General features: G+C 51.6%; 1 protein-coding gene across 1 annotated transcript in view; it reads right to left on the reverse strand.

Annotated features, from left to right (window-relative positions):
- Window positions 1-231: 231 nt before the first annotated feature.
- BGN (biglycan) overlaps window positions 232-14,450 on the reverse strand; it is a 58,289-nt gene continuing 44,070 nt past the window's right edge. The window contains exons 7-8 of the mRNA XM_055003619.1: window positions 4,868-5,006; window positions 232-2,099 (exon numbers count right to left, since the gene is read on the reverse strand). Of these exons, the coding sequence (XP_054859594.1) occupies window positions 1,902-2,099; window positions 4,868-5,006 (337 nt within the window). The 3' untranslated portion in view covers window positions 232-1,901. The remainder of the gene's footprint in view (window positions 2,100-4,867; window positions 5,007-14,450) is intronic.

The following is a 14,450-nucleotide window of genomic DNA, read 5'->3' on the forward strand; positions in this document are numbered from 1 at the left end:
TGTTTCCTGCATTGGTCTTCGCAGGGCTTTTTTTTCTGGGAAAAGAGGTGGTGGAACTCAGTGGGTTGCCCTCGGAGAAAATGGTCACATGGCTGGTGGCCCCGCCCCCTGATCTCCAGACAGAGGGGAGTTGAGATTGCCCTCTGCACCGGAAGGCAATCTCAACTCCCCTCTTTCTGGAGACCAGGGGGCGGGGCCACCAGCCATGTGACCATTTTCAAGAGGTTCCGGAACTCCGTTCCCCCGTGTTCCTGCTGAAAAAAAGCCCTGGGTCTTTGCCAAGGGCTGCAGATTTCCCAGAGACCTAGATAATTCCCTACATTCAATTCCCTTGTCCCCCAACCTCTGGCTAGGGCCAAAACAATTGTCTAATGCCTTGAAGCGGAGTTTGGGGGGTTAGGCGGCAAGTAGGGTTGCCAGCCTCCAGGTGGTGCCTGGAGATCTCCCAGAATTGCAACTGACCTCCAGGCTATACAGCTCTCCTGGAGAAAACGGCTGCTGTGGAGGGTGGACTCTATGGCATTATACCCTGTTAAGGTCCCTTCCTTCCCCAAACCCTTCCCTCTCCAGGTTCCCCCCCCCCATTTCCTAACCTGACGCGAGCAACCTTAGCTGCAAGGGAGGGGCTGAAGTTTCAGGGCAAGGAGCATCTCAGGGAGAGGAGCCAGGAGGAGGGGAGCAGGCTCCCTTGGAGAGTTTCTGCCTCCTCCCAGGTCCATCAAGAGTCACCCCTGAAACTCCAGCCACGGCCAGGCTCTTCCCCTGCTCAGGGCAGACCGGCTTTTAATTTACTGGGGAAATCCTTGTAGGCCACTGTAAGAAGAGCTTGCCTGGATCAGGCCAGAGGTCCGTCTAGCCCAGCCACCAGAGGGCCAAGAAGCAGGGCACGGGGCCCCTCCACACACTGACCATGGCTGAGTCACAGCCAAGCCGCCCCCAAAGGGCTGGCTGGCTGCCAGCAGTGGTAGGGCCACCCCCCTCTCCTCTGTGGCAAGGCCTTCCAATTGCCTGCAGAGGCAGCAAGGGGGGCTTTTGCAGGCACACCCCTGAGCACAGCCAGCCGGGGACTGAATCTCTGCAGAGCATTCTCGGCAGATGCCCAGGTCACGCTCAGGCACACGCAGGCCCAGCCTTGATTAGGAGGGCAGGCGCCTTCTGCAAGGTGGGAATGGTTATGGCATTGGGGGTTTTGTTGTTGTTGTTGTCAGTATCGGGAAGACCTCCATGCATATGTGGGGGAAATGCCCTGGTGTGGAAATTTCCATGTGATAGAATACATGTGGCCAGACAGGAGTACAAAAGCTATGTAACTTGTGAACCTGCCCTTCCGGCGTCCCACCATGGCAGCTCTGGGTGGCAGGAAAGAAACCTAACAGGTTCTCCCAGCACTGTCCAGGCTCTCACCCGCCTGCCCCCTTGTCCTCTGCAACCATACAGGCCAACCAAGATGTGCTCACACTGCCTCTGGGGTGCCTCTAGTGCGCCCACCACGCTGCTTCTGGGGTGTCTGCGTAAGCAGAGGGACACACACACACCTCGCCCCAAGGATGCTCTGCACTGCTTCTCCAGGTGTGGCCCTCACGGCATCGCTGCCCGCTTGCTTTTCTATCACAACGAATTTTAAACGCAGGGCTGCTGTCTAGCCTGGCTGGGGCTGGTCCTGGTGGAATATCTGCAGCTTGTTTCCTCTTCCTTTGTTTTTGACATCCCTGGGGAGATCCGCCGCTCTGGCTGGCATTGTCTTTCCGTCATCAGCCCCTGTTGGCTCTTCTGCCTCTGGGTCCCCCACCACAGACCCCCTCCGCCCCCAGAACAGTCCCTGCTTCCCTCCCCCTCCAGTTTCCCCATTGGCTCCCTGTTTGTCCCCCCTCCCCCCTCCCCATAGCCCTCCTCTAATTTCTTTATTTTTTGTAGTTTCCAAACTGGATGGCCAGGCGGTCGGTGGCACAACGGAAGGTTGCCGGTTGGACCTCCCAGTATGGCACGGGATTGCCGAAGAGGCTGATGCCGTGGTAGGAGGCACGCTTGACCCCGAAGCCAATAGGGCAGAATTCATTCACTCCGATCTTTGTAATGTTGTTGGAGTGAAGGTACACAACCTGTGGGGAGAAAGGAAACGGGGATAGAGCTGGGACCATAATTAACTTGCAGGGGGTGTGAAAGCGGGTGGCTAATTCTGTACACAGCGAATGATCACACGTTGATTTCAAGGTGATGTTGGCTGAACACGCTGGGGGCCCATGAGGCATAGTGGGACGAGGAACCAATATGGAAGTCCTCCATATCTCCCCCTCCGGGATGCTCTAAAACATTTTCCACACAGGGAAAGGCTTGTGTGGTTTCGCTGGTGCACAGTGGCAAGGGGGCTTCAGGGTTCCCCCCCCACCTTCCCTGCCCATGCCACCTGCCGTGGTAATTTCCCCTCCTCTGCGCCATGAGCAGGGGCAGCTTTTTCTGAGCTTTAAACATTCAGCAATTGAAATATATAGCATTAGAATGATCTATCTACGAGTTCCTCTCAATTCCAGGCTTTCATTTAAAAACAAAATGGCATCTGTAGCCAATGTGTGTGAGACCAGGAAGATCCAGAGCTTTCCATCCACATTAATTGTCCCTGCCCCCCGGCCTTGCCACAATCCTTCCTACACATTGCAGTGAAGCAGGAAAAGATTAGGAAAACCCGGGAGCTGTGCCATATTTTTTTTGCATCCCTGGGCAGTAGAAACCCCTCCCTTGCGAGGGGGCAGCCAAGTTCTGCTGTGCTGGGGCCACCCGCTCTGCAATTAGATATAGAGATGGAGGGCCTAGAGAGGTTTTTGTAAGCCACTCTGCAGGTAGAGTTGCCAGGTGTTAATTTACAGCAGGCAATCTCCCAGCAATTGACTTTTGAGGCAGGAGAAATTGGGGATGGGGGAAAGGGGGAAGCTCGGCATGCTGACATCATGCTGGCCTGCTGGTGTCACTTCTGGTTTAAACTGGAAACGACGAAGGATGTTCTAGCATTTCTCAAAGACTTCACAGTAAAACTAGAAGAGTTTTTTAGAAAAACCAGAGCGTCCCTAGCAACACAGCAATGTCACTGTCACTTCCGGTGCACAGCGAATGACGCCAGACCATAACCAGTGACACGACCACGTAGCCAGCAGCGCCATGATGTCACCCAACAGCAGGTAACTCCCCTGTCAGTTGCCGTAGGGGACCTAGCATCCCGAACTGTGAAGGGACTTCCACATTCGAATGCTTTGTGCTGCTTAGTCAATTCTACAATCAGTTGTAAGGGGAATTAAAACTGAAGTCCCTGCTTAAGAAACTCGGGCCCGCCAAGACCGTGTGTCCTTTCAGCCGGCCTGCAAGACAGAGATGTCCTGCCAGGCATTTGCCTGAGGCTGGCATTTAGATCCATTAAACCAGCCTCCCTGTTGGTCTCCAACCAGTGTGTGTGGGGGGCAACATGGCCATCTGCCCCCCACGTATGAGTAGTGACCAACGTCTCCAGCCCCTCTCTTCTCCTTATACGGGTTGAAGGGAAGGGTGGAGGGAATCTCGTCCCAGAACACCAGGAATTTATGTTGTGAAGCTATGTTTTATGCCACTGATCTTGTGGTTCTGTGACTTTAGTGTTTTATTTATTGTATTTATTTGTATGCTGTAATCCACCCTGAGCCTGCTTGTGGGGAGGGCGGACTATAAATTTAATAAATAAAATAAAATAAAAAATTAATATGGCACTGTATTCTTTAAAAAACTTTTTTTTTGCCTTTCCTCTGCAAAAATTTCGTATCTTCTTGAAACTGCTCCTGTAAAATGTATTCCTGTTTTTCATCCACACTGCTTGGTTAGGCTTGGCTCCAGACTAACATTTCCGCAGGCACAGGGATTTCTACTCACAAAGCACCGTTTTCTAGCCTCCCCCCTCTCACGGCAGCTCCTGGGAGGGATTCAGGCGGCGGGGGGTGGGGGTGGGGGGGGCGGAATCAGCATTCTGCGAATGGAAATCCTTGCGCTTACAGAAACACCTAGCCTGGAGCCAGCCCTTAGTTACATCCTGTTCAATTGCTGCAACAGTGGCATTCCTCAACTGGACTTTAACGGTCATGCAATTACGATCACAAAAAATAAAAATAAAAATGAATGTGCTGCTAAATAAAAAACAGTAATAAAGTGTTCAATTAAGCAGAAAAACAGAAACGGCTAATAAAACAAAAGAGCAAAATTTAACGTAGCCTAAAGTAGCACAGTAGCCTAAACCTTAGGAGAAGGCAGATGGGAGCGCTATGATGGCATTTTAAGGATTTTTTTTAATACCACAAAGCCAGTCTGGAAAATGATGGAAGACTCACAAAGAAAACCCTGGAATGTAATAGGGTGGTAATGTTGTTGGATGGATTATCCGTAAAAATCTGGATTATCTGTAAACAATTATTTGTAAAAATTATCTGGATTATCTGTAAAGATCTGGATTATCTGTAAAAATCTGTAGAACCTGAGGCACTGAATGGAGTAGACAGCAGCTTGCATGGAAGGGAGCTACACGTTTTTTCATCGAAGGGCCTAATTCTGCACTTGTCTTTGTGGACCTGTGGGAGGCAGACAGCCACACTCCAGAAGGAATTTTGCTTGTAAACGGTACTGATGTGGCAGTGCCGCCTAGGGGTCAGTTCCAGCTTTTGCGGAGTGGGCCTGAAATGGCGGGGCAGAGGCAGCGGAAGGTGGCCCACCCAGCTGTTTCAAAGAGATGGCGACACCCAACTGGACTTAGTGGCCGGATCTCTTAATGAACCTGCACTCCAGCCACTGACCAGTCTCTCTGGCCTCTGGCCGTTCAGAAAAGCCATCCCTGCCTTTCTCTGACCCAGATCCCCGGTACCTGCAGAAACTTAAGATCAGGCAGCCCAGGAGGGACCCGTGACAGCTTGTTGTTATCCAGGTGCAGCTCGCGGAGGATAGGCAAGAAAGCCAGGCTGCCGTTCTCAATCATGCGGATGTTGTTGTGCCCCAGACCCAGCCTGCAGGAAAGGGAGAGGGGAAGAAAGGAGATTCAGAGGGCAACCTGTGGCCTCCAAGACGCCACAGCAAACACACACACACACGAACCTGCCTTCCAGTGACGTTCGTTCCTCAGCATCAGTCTACTGGGGCTGTTAGCAGCTCCCCAGGGGCTCGCGGCAGAGGTCTCTCTGGTCACCTGCCAGGTGACCCTTTCACCTTGAGATGCCAGGCTCTGAGCCTGGGACTTTCTGCATGCCAAGAGATGCTCCCCACAGAGCCACAGTCCCTCTCCATGAGCCTCGACATGGAAGCTTCCCCCCCACCGACTCAGGCCATTGGTCTATCAGGGTCAGCCTTCTCTGTTCTGACTGGTAGGGGCTCTCTGGTGACTCAGGCAGCATCCTGGTGCCCTTAACCTGAGATGCCGGCAGGGCTTTTTTTCAGCGGGAATGTGGTGGAAAGGAGTTCCAGCACCTCTTGAAAATGGTCACATGGCTGGTGGCCCCGCCCCCTGATCTCCAGATAGAGTGGAGTTTAGATTGCCCTCTGCACCGCTCCAGCGGCGCGGAGGGCAATCTCAACTCCCCTCTGTCTGGAGATCAGGGGGCGGGGCCACCAGCCATGTGACCATTTTCTCCGAGGGCAACCCACTGAGTTCCGCCACCGCTTTTCCCAGAAAAATGAAACTTCTGCACGGAAAGCAGGCGCTCCCTGACTGAGCTGTGGTTCCCGCCCTCTCCTCCACCAGGGGAGGAAAATCATTTCCAAAATGTGGAGAAGGAGGGCAAAAATAGACCGGAATAATAACCATAACAAGTTGGGACGGGAAAATAAAACAGGAGTCTAGCGGCACTTTCAAGGCTCATCAAAGTTCCTGGAGTGCCTGTTCATCTCTGGGATGACACTGGAATCCTGTCTGCTTTTGCTGCTTCTGACGAAGACAGCTACCCCCTCCAGAGTGACCGTTGTAGGACTGCGTGTCTTTCGGTCTTCAAAGGCACAAAAGGGAATGCAGGAGTGTAACCCGGACTGTCAACAGACTTGGAGTCCAGTGGCACCTTAGAGACCAACAAGATTTCAGAACTTCTACCCTGAAAGTTTTGTTGGTCTCTTAAGGTGCCACTGGACTCAAATCCTACAGATCTACTGCAGACCAGCCACCACTGCCATGATCAGCTGTACTACAATAGCTCACAGCCTTAGCAATGGACATTGACAGCATTAGGATTATAATACAACAATGACAGTAACAGTTAAACTCTAATGTACCTTATAGGGTGGCCAGGTCCAGACTGGGAAATTCCTGGAGATTTTGGGGGTGGAGCCTGGAGATGGCAGGGTTTGGGGGGAAGGGCCTCAGTGGGGTATAATGCCATAGAGTTCACCCTTCAGAGCAGCTATTCTCTCCAGGGGAACTGGTCTCTGTTGCCTGGAGATCACTCGTAATTCCGGGAGATCTCCAGCTACCACCTGGAGGCTGGTAACCCTAGTACCTTATAACAATCATTAAAAGCCCAACAAGTTTAAACTAAAATCAGCACCAATTGGAGCAATTCAGTCAGAGACTCAGCAAAATATATAAGTTTATCCATCAGCCACAACAGCAGTAGGTGATGATGATGATGATGATGATGATGATGATAATGATAATAATAATATTCGATTTATATACCGCCCTTCAGGACAACTTAATGCCCACTCAGAGCGGTTTACAAAGTGTTATTATTACCCCACAACAATCACCCTGTGAGGTGGGTGGGGCTGAGAGAGCTCTGAGAGAGCTGTGACTGACCCAAGGTCACCCCCAGCTAGCTTCAAGTGGAGGAGTGGGGAATCAAACCCGGCTCTCCAGATTAGAGTCCTGCCGCTCTTAACCACTACACCAAACTGGCTGGATGGTTTTGATAAGGCCTTTATCACCCTTGAAATGAACTTTGCCATTTTGCATCGTTCTCCGTTTACTTTTGTCGGCAAATAGTATAGTTAATCTATACTAATTATCCGCCCTCCCAGGATACTGTAATAAAATATCCCCAAGATATCTTTCATGTACCGAGGCAAATCTTGGGCAATAGAAGACCGCGCAGCCTGCAGACCGACATAGCTGCCTACCTGTAATTAACCAGGAATCGAGTTTTTTAATCTTGGCTAACCAATGGATCCGTAACTACTGCCTCTGGCCCTGGCTAGCAGGTTGGGAAACCCTCATCCGAAACCTGGGATACAATATGAACTTCTGTGCCCCAGCTTGGTCCTGACAGGAAAAATGTCCCCTCACGGGGCACCTGCAGGCCTGGGACCAGCTGAGCCTCTTCGCTCGGCCTTTTTGTCTGCCTTCCCAGCCTCTCTGTCTCCCTCCTCCAATTCTTTCCACTTGAAATAGAGCTTCATGGCAGTGAAGGAGACTACTGATAACTGACAAATGAACCTCCCTTTCAAGTGGAACGAACTGGAGGAGGGAGACAGAGAAGACGTTTCAGGGTCATTCAGCCAAACCGTCATCAATCTAGTCAGATCAAAAAGTGCCACCGTACATCTCAGCCCGCGAGACCCTGCACGGAAGGAGACCAGGCCACAACAGCCCCTCCACAGCTCCTCCCAGGCAACCATGTCTGCCATCCAGCCCTTTCTTCCCCTGCTGGCAAGCAGGTCTCCAGACTGGCAGCACCAGGAAGTGAGGTCCATGGCAGAACTGGGAAGGGAACAAGAGGAGAGCAGCAGTTGTCCCGTCTTCCATTTCAATGACAAGAGTTCAAGCGTGGGGAGGGGCCTTATAAATCATCTAATCCACGCCCCTGCTCAATGCAGAAAATTCAAAGCTAGACCATCCCCAACAAATGGCTATCCTGGGAATCCGGCTGCACCGTCACACCACTCTTGAGAGCTTGCTGCACCTGCTGTCCCACCAAAACATCTGTTCCGGTAATGCAAGCCCGTCAGACCTCGCCCTGCCCTCCTGAGCAGCACAGAACAAGTCTTTGCCCCCCTTCCTTGTGATGCTCCTTAAACACTTGAAGCCCCTTCTGTTCTCTATTCTAAACATACCCAGTTCCTTCAATAATTCCTCCGAGGATCTGTTTTCCTGACACCCACACCCCCACACACCCCTTCTTCGGCAAGCTCCCCTGAATCCTTTCTAATTTTACTACATCCTTCCCACAGTACATCCTGCAGAACTAGACTCGGTACTCTTAGATGAAGTCGGACCAGTGCAGAGTAGAGTGGAACTACGGGCCAAGCTACAAGTGACGAATGACACAGGTTGGACACTTGTCAGCTTCCCTCAAGGTTTGATGGGAAATGTAGGCAGCTTGGCGGAATGTTGGACAAGTGACAGTTGAAAAGTCCATTGGACAGCAGTCGGAGAGCCAAGCTGCGAGACCAGGATGCCTACATTTCCCATCAAAACTCGAGGGAAGCTGACACGTGTCCAACCTGTGTCATTCTTCACTTGTAGCTTGGCCCTACTCCTTTGTGTGATTTGGACGTAGGCTGCTCATATGCTCCCCAAGACTGCATTTGCCTTTCTTACAGCCACACCACAGGGCCAGCCCATGTTCAACTTGGGATCAACTGCAGCCCCAAGATCCTTCGCACTTGCGCGACCCTCCCCAGCCCATGGCCAGTGCTGGGGTCACAAGGGGGAACCCCAGAACAGACTCACTATTTTTGGAGGAGTATATGAGCAACCCTTCGTGGGGCTGGACCACCTCTAAATGCATGGGGGTGCACTCCCCCCGGGTGTGTTACATTTCTACCATCCTACAGGCATGGGGGGGGGGAGGGGAGGATTTCAAACCAGTGGTTCTTTAGTATGCAGAATCCCAAACTTCCCGGGCATGGCAACTGTGTTTATTGGCACAGAATGTTGGATGCTAAAGCTGAAGTGGGTGGAGGGAGACCAGGATCCAGTAGGTTGGAGTCAGATTTGGAGAATCCCATTTATATGCCAGGAACTTGGCTGTCTTAGGAGATTGTGCTTGTGTGTTTCATGTGGGCGACTGTCTACAGGAACTACTTGCTGTCCAAGGTGGGAGTGGATTCTCCCCACAGGCAGTTTTTAAACCAAGATGTTCCATAGAAGGAAAGAATAAAACCAAAATTAAAAGGGAAAGTAAACCAGGAGTAACAAGCGTGACTCTTTCTCCCTCTAGTGGCTAAATCGTGAACTGACCTGACAAGACGATTGATTCTTGAGAAGGCACGGCTATGACCCAGTTTCAAACCAATGGGGCAATGGCAGTACTTACCAGCATTTACCAGCATACCAGTGAAGAACTACCTGTATTTTGCCCTTTGGAAAACATTTGCTCTCTAGAAATTCAGCGTCTGAGGGCCAAGCTACACATGACGAATGACACTTGAACGGCAAGTGGATTGAGTGGAGGGCAAGTGAACAGGGAGAAATACACTTGCCATTCAAGTGTCATTCGTCATGTGTAGCTTGGCCCTGAGTGGGCAGTCAATGAAACTGGACTGCAGGGCCCATGCAGATGAGGACTGGCCATTTAATTTACAGGGAAATTTCCCACTGGTGGCCAGGAGCAAGCAGAGCAAAGCACCAGCAGCTTGCCCCCTCCTCAGTGGCCACTTGGCTCAGAGACTCTGCAGCTGCAATGAGAAATTATGTTGCCCCACCAACTGCTTCCTCCCATATTGATGCCGGTTCCCAGGAGATGACGGTGGGTGAGCCAGTGCCCGTAGCTGGCACCACTGAATTGAGTGGCCCTGCAGTGACAGCTTGCAGTGTTGCAAGAAGGCAACTCAGCTTGGCTTCTCCAGGGCCGTTTTCACTCCCCGGGCTGGTCCTGGACACATTCATGGAAATATTCCAACATGGACGCAACATGCCAGCGCACGGCTTCTCTCTATCCTCTTGCATATACAGACACTGCCTATACAGACACAGTTATTGCTTCCTATGTTGGGAGTTGGGATTCAAATCCATTGTGAAATTAAACATTACATTAGAACACTTTTAAAGATCCCCCCCCATAAAGCATTATGGTTAGTTTTAATGTGCAGTGGGTAATGAAGGAACTTCAGCAAAGTTGTTGGTTAGAGAAGAAGGTCAGGCAGTGAACCTGGCCATGAGAACCGACACCAGAGTGTTCTATTTCATCTGTGCAAAGTTAGGAAGGTTATTGTTGCACTGCTGGAATCCCCAAGCAAGTAGCCACGTGGGCTGTGGTTCCATGCAAGGGCTCTCTAACGAAGACCGTCCAATGACTTCAAAACTATCGTTCTTTGCTGGAGGGGAATCATGTGACAGTTCAAGTGGTTTCAGACTGGTTTACAATTTGGAGTAAAACGCAACGGCATTTTACGTGGTTGGTGGTTGCTGCTTCTGCCGCGGAATGCTCGTAATGTTTGAAGAGACCCTGTTTGTAAATGGAGAATCTTAAACCTGGTGCGCATCCCCTGTGCATGCACACATTACAGCAGAGTGTGGGGCAGAAACGAGGAGGTGACAGTCCCATCGGCTGCGGCAAGCACGACTCACCCCAGACTTGTGGCCTGGGTCCCCTCTTTGGGTCCCCGTTGGGGAGAAAAGTGGGAGAAAAATGGACTAAATAAATAAATTGTAATGGGATCAGATGTGAACTGTAGCCCACCTGTGCCTGGCAGTCGCCCTGCTTCCTGACAACAGGGTCCCATAAGGCAGGAGGAGGGCTCCACATGGGCAGCAGGCTACTCTAAAGTAACCACTACCTTGGCAGTGGAAGAGGAAGCGGTTGCACTTGGGTGCTCCTAAAGACAATGACCGACATGAGATGCTGGGATTCACTGAATGAGCAGTTGTCACAGTGTCACAACGGTCCAGCGGGGTCACACTTGACTCTAGAAAGCCTCGGATCCGACCCCGGCCGGCCTCTCCATCTGAGCAACTCAGGATTTCTTTTAAACTTCTTTTATACCCAGCCTTTCTTCCCAGGGTGGACCCAAAGCAGCTTACAATATTCTCTTCTCCGTTTTATCCTCCCCACAACAACCTTATAAGGTAAGCCAGGCTGAGAGAGTGTGGCTGGCCCCAGGGCACCCAATGAGCTTCCATGGCAGGGCCTAGCCTTACACTCTTAACCGCGAGTGCACGCTGGCTTTCGCCAAGATTAAAGATTACACTGTTTGCAGCTTCTTTGCTTGCTGCCAGCTTGCCAGTTTGTATCTTCCTGCTTATTGGCTGCCTTGGTTCGCTTCCGCCCAATGCTGCCCCTTGTCGGGAGGCAACCAGCCTTCAGCCTGCCTGGCTCGCCATTGCCAGTGTTCCAGTCCTGAGACGATCGTGTTGTCAGGATACGGCTCCCTCCTCTCTGGGGTCCTGCTCACCTCCCCTACCCTCTGGGTGCATGCTCCAGTGCCAAATGGGAGGCTGTGGGAGCTGCCAGGCAAAAGTCTTTGGTCAAAAGCTAGCAGTCCCCAAACCAGTCAGTCTTCTAGGATTGCCAGCTTCCAGGAATTACAACTGATCTCCAGACTACAGGGATCAGAAATGGCAGCTTTGCAGGGTGGACTCTATGGCGTTATATCCCTCTGAGGTTCCTCCCTACCCCAAACCCCGCCTGCCCCAGGCTCCACCCACAGATCTCCAGGAATTTCAAAACCCAGAGTTGGCAACCTTAGAGATGCAGGCAGTTGCTAAGGGAAACGTATTCTCCCCCACTGCCCTAGGAGAGTAGAAAGGCTGCTGGACCCCCATCAAACTCCCTCTTGTCTCCCAGGGCACGTAGGGCCAAGCTAGAAGTGACAGTTCTAGTGGAGTGGAGTGCAATTGGAGCGCAAGTGAACAGGGAGGAATACACGTGAGTCTGTTCACCTGCCATTCAAGTGTAACTCGTCACTTCTAGCTCGGCTCTCAGAGGCAATCAGCAAAAGAGACCAGGGGGCCTGGCGCTGTTTGCATTGTATGAGTGAATGGCTCCCCCTAGTGAACGCTAGAAGGAAGTGAAGGGTACAAGTTGACTGGTGATACTTCCATCAGTGCGTATGAGGGATGTGTTAACTCCCAAATGCACATTTCCCTGCAGTCCAAACGCTTTTTTATTCAAATAATATAGTCATTATTCTTTTTCAGTGTTCTATAAAAAGCAAATTCTGTCATTTAAGATAATTTGAATCCAGTACAGTCTTAATAAAGTTGTTGGGATTGCTTTTGCACCACAGCCACAGCGGCAACTTTTAGCGATCATAAGCCAAACCAACTGTTGTGCGGTGGTGACAGCGTGTGTGTTTATTTATTTTACATGATTTATACTGCACCTTTCTGCCCTCATAAGGGCCACCAAGGTGGCAAGGCAGGGTGTGGGCAGCGGTCGGGCCAGTACACTAATTTCTGCTCCCCTTTAGGGTTGCCAGCCTCCTGGAGTTACAACTCATCTCCAGACGACAGAGAATAGTTTCCCAGGAGAAAATGGCCGCTTTGGAGGGGGAACTCTCTGGCATCACATCCCGTTGAGGTCCCTCCTCTTTCCAAACCCTGCCCTCCCCAGGCAATGCCCCCAAATCTCCTGGAGCTGGCGATGCACTTTGAGCTCACCCTTGATATGAACTGGGCGGACAGCGAGGCAGCACTGGATGGGCCAGGAACGGTAAAAAATCACAGTTGCATCTCTTTCAACATTTCACAGATGCAAATGGAGACATGCTGGTCTTAATTTTCATAACACGGATCTCTTCTTTGTTTCATTCAGAAGGATTATGGACAATGGACGGTGTCCCATGCAGCCACTCCCACCCACGGCTGAATGGTCTACTCTGGAGATAGTGACTCTTCAGTGGCTGTTGATTTCAAAGCCAAGAGGGTTCTCTTGGCTGAAAGCTGTCCTAAGAAAACAGAACCATACTGCAGCCGCTCCAAGTGCTCACCCTCCTCCACGGACCCCCCAGTCAGGGATCCCCAATGCCCTTGCAAGCCTGGTTAGCACCAGCAAGAGTTGGCCGTGCCGGGTGCCTTTCACGCATGCTCTGAGGCTTGTGTTTTATAGTAAGTGGTAGCGTACGAAACTGGCAAGCCGTGCACAGCGTGGCGCCTTCGTTTGCGTGTCCACAGAGTCAAGATGCTTCCATTACCACTCTAGTAAGAGCCAAACCATGTTTGCCACATGAATAGCCACAGGGACTTTCAGCGGAACTCCAGCTGCAATGGTGTGCGTGGGTGGGGGGTATCTGCCCTGTCAGGCGGGCTGCATGGGCACTGCATGCTGGCATATGCAACTGACGAGGCTGATAACACCCCCTGGCATCATTTTGGGTTAAGGAAATGGCATGGAGGTGGCAAGACCACGTGCCGCGGTCCCTACCAGAACTGGATCCCTTCAGTGCTTCTAAGCAGAGATCTCATGGTCAGCTTGGACCCGGCCTCCTGTGGAAGGTCCCCACGACCAACCACACGGCAGGTGTGACAAGTAGGTTGGCCCTTGGGGATTTAATTTCTAGGGGCCCTGAGGAAGCAGCAGGAGTTGACCTTGTCTGTGGGCGGCTCCATTTCATTGGTCTGTTGAGCTGGGGGCCCCCACAAAGGGCCAAGCTACGAGTGACGGACAACACTGGAATGGCAAGTGAACAGACCCGCGTGTATTCCTCCCTGTTCGCTTGCGCTCCACTTGCACTCCACTCGATCACGTGAGTCTGTTCACTTGCCATTCCAGTGTCATTCGTCACTTGTAGCTTGGCCCAAAGACTTTGGAAATTGCCTGCCTTGGCTGATTAACTTCCCTCTCCTGCTCACTTCATTCCTCCTGCCCCCCCACCTTTGACTGTCAGCTGCTCTCATCATTCCGTGAGCCCTGGAGAAAACTCAGTCCTCTTCAAGCCATTTGTGACTCCCCCCCGCCCCCCTTCACCTTGGTTAATTTAATTAAGTTTTTCCCCCAGCACAAATGGGGAATGCCCTAAGTCTGTCGCGAGCCCTGCTGTGCTGTGCCCCTGGGCAGCCTGGATTTCACAGTCACCAGGAGCCAACCGGTTTGCTACGGAATGCATTTAGAAAATGTACGCGTTGCTTCTGCAGGGAGATGGAGCAAGAGAGAGAGTAACGTGGAGATCTGCAACAAAACGTTGCCGCATGCGTTCACTACCCATTACAGGAGGGGCTCCTTTCCAGGGCTCAGCTGCGACTTGGCGCCCTGACGACAATTCTATGCAGGCCTGGGAGAGGGTTTCAGAAGAGCTGACAATGAAAGGGATTCCTGATATATATTTACTTCATTTATACCCCACCTTTCTCCCTAATGGGTACCCAAAATGGCCTGCATCGTTCTCCAGTTCTCCATCATTCTCCAACCACAAACCCACGGTCTCCCAGCAAGCTTACATGACAAAGTGGAGAATCGAACCTGGGTCCCCCAGATCGTAGTTCATCACTCTAGTCACTATGCCACACTGCTGGTGGAGGGTGGGCTACCCCACACTTACTTTGACAGCATGGATGAGGAGCCTAGCCCTCACTCTCCCCCACCCAAACC

The sequence above is a fragment of the Eublepharis macularius genome, chromosome 19 (assembly GCF_028583425.1).
Source record: "Eublepharis macularius isolate TG4126 chromosome 19, MPM_Emac_v1.0, whole genome shotgun sequence".
Taxonomy (NCBI): Eukaryota; Metazoa; Chordata; class Lepidosauria; order Squamata; family Eublepharidae; genus Eublepharis; species Eublepharis macularius.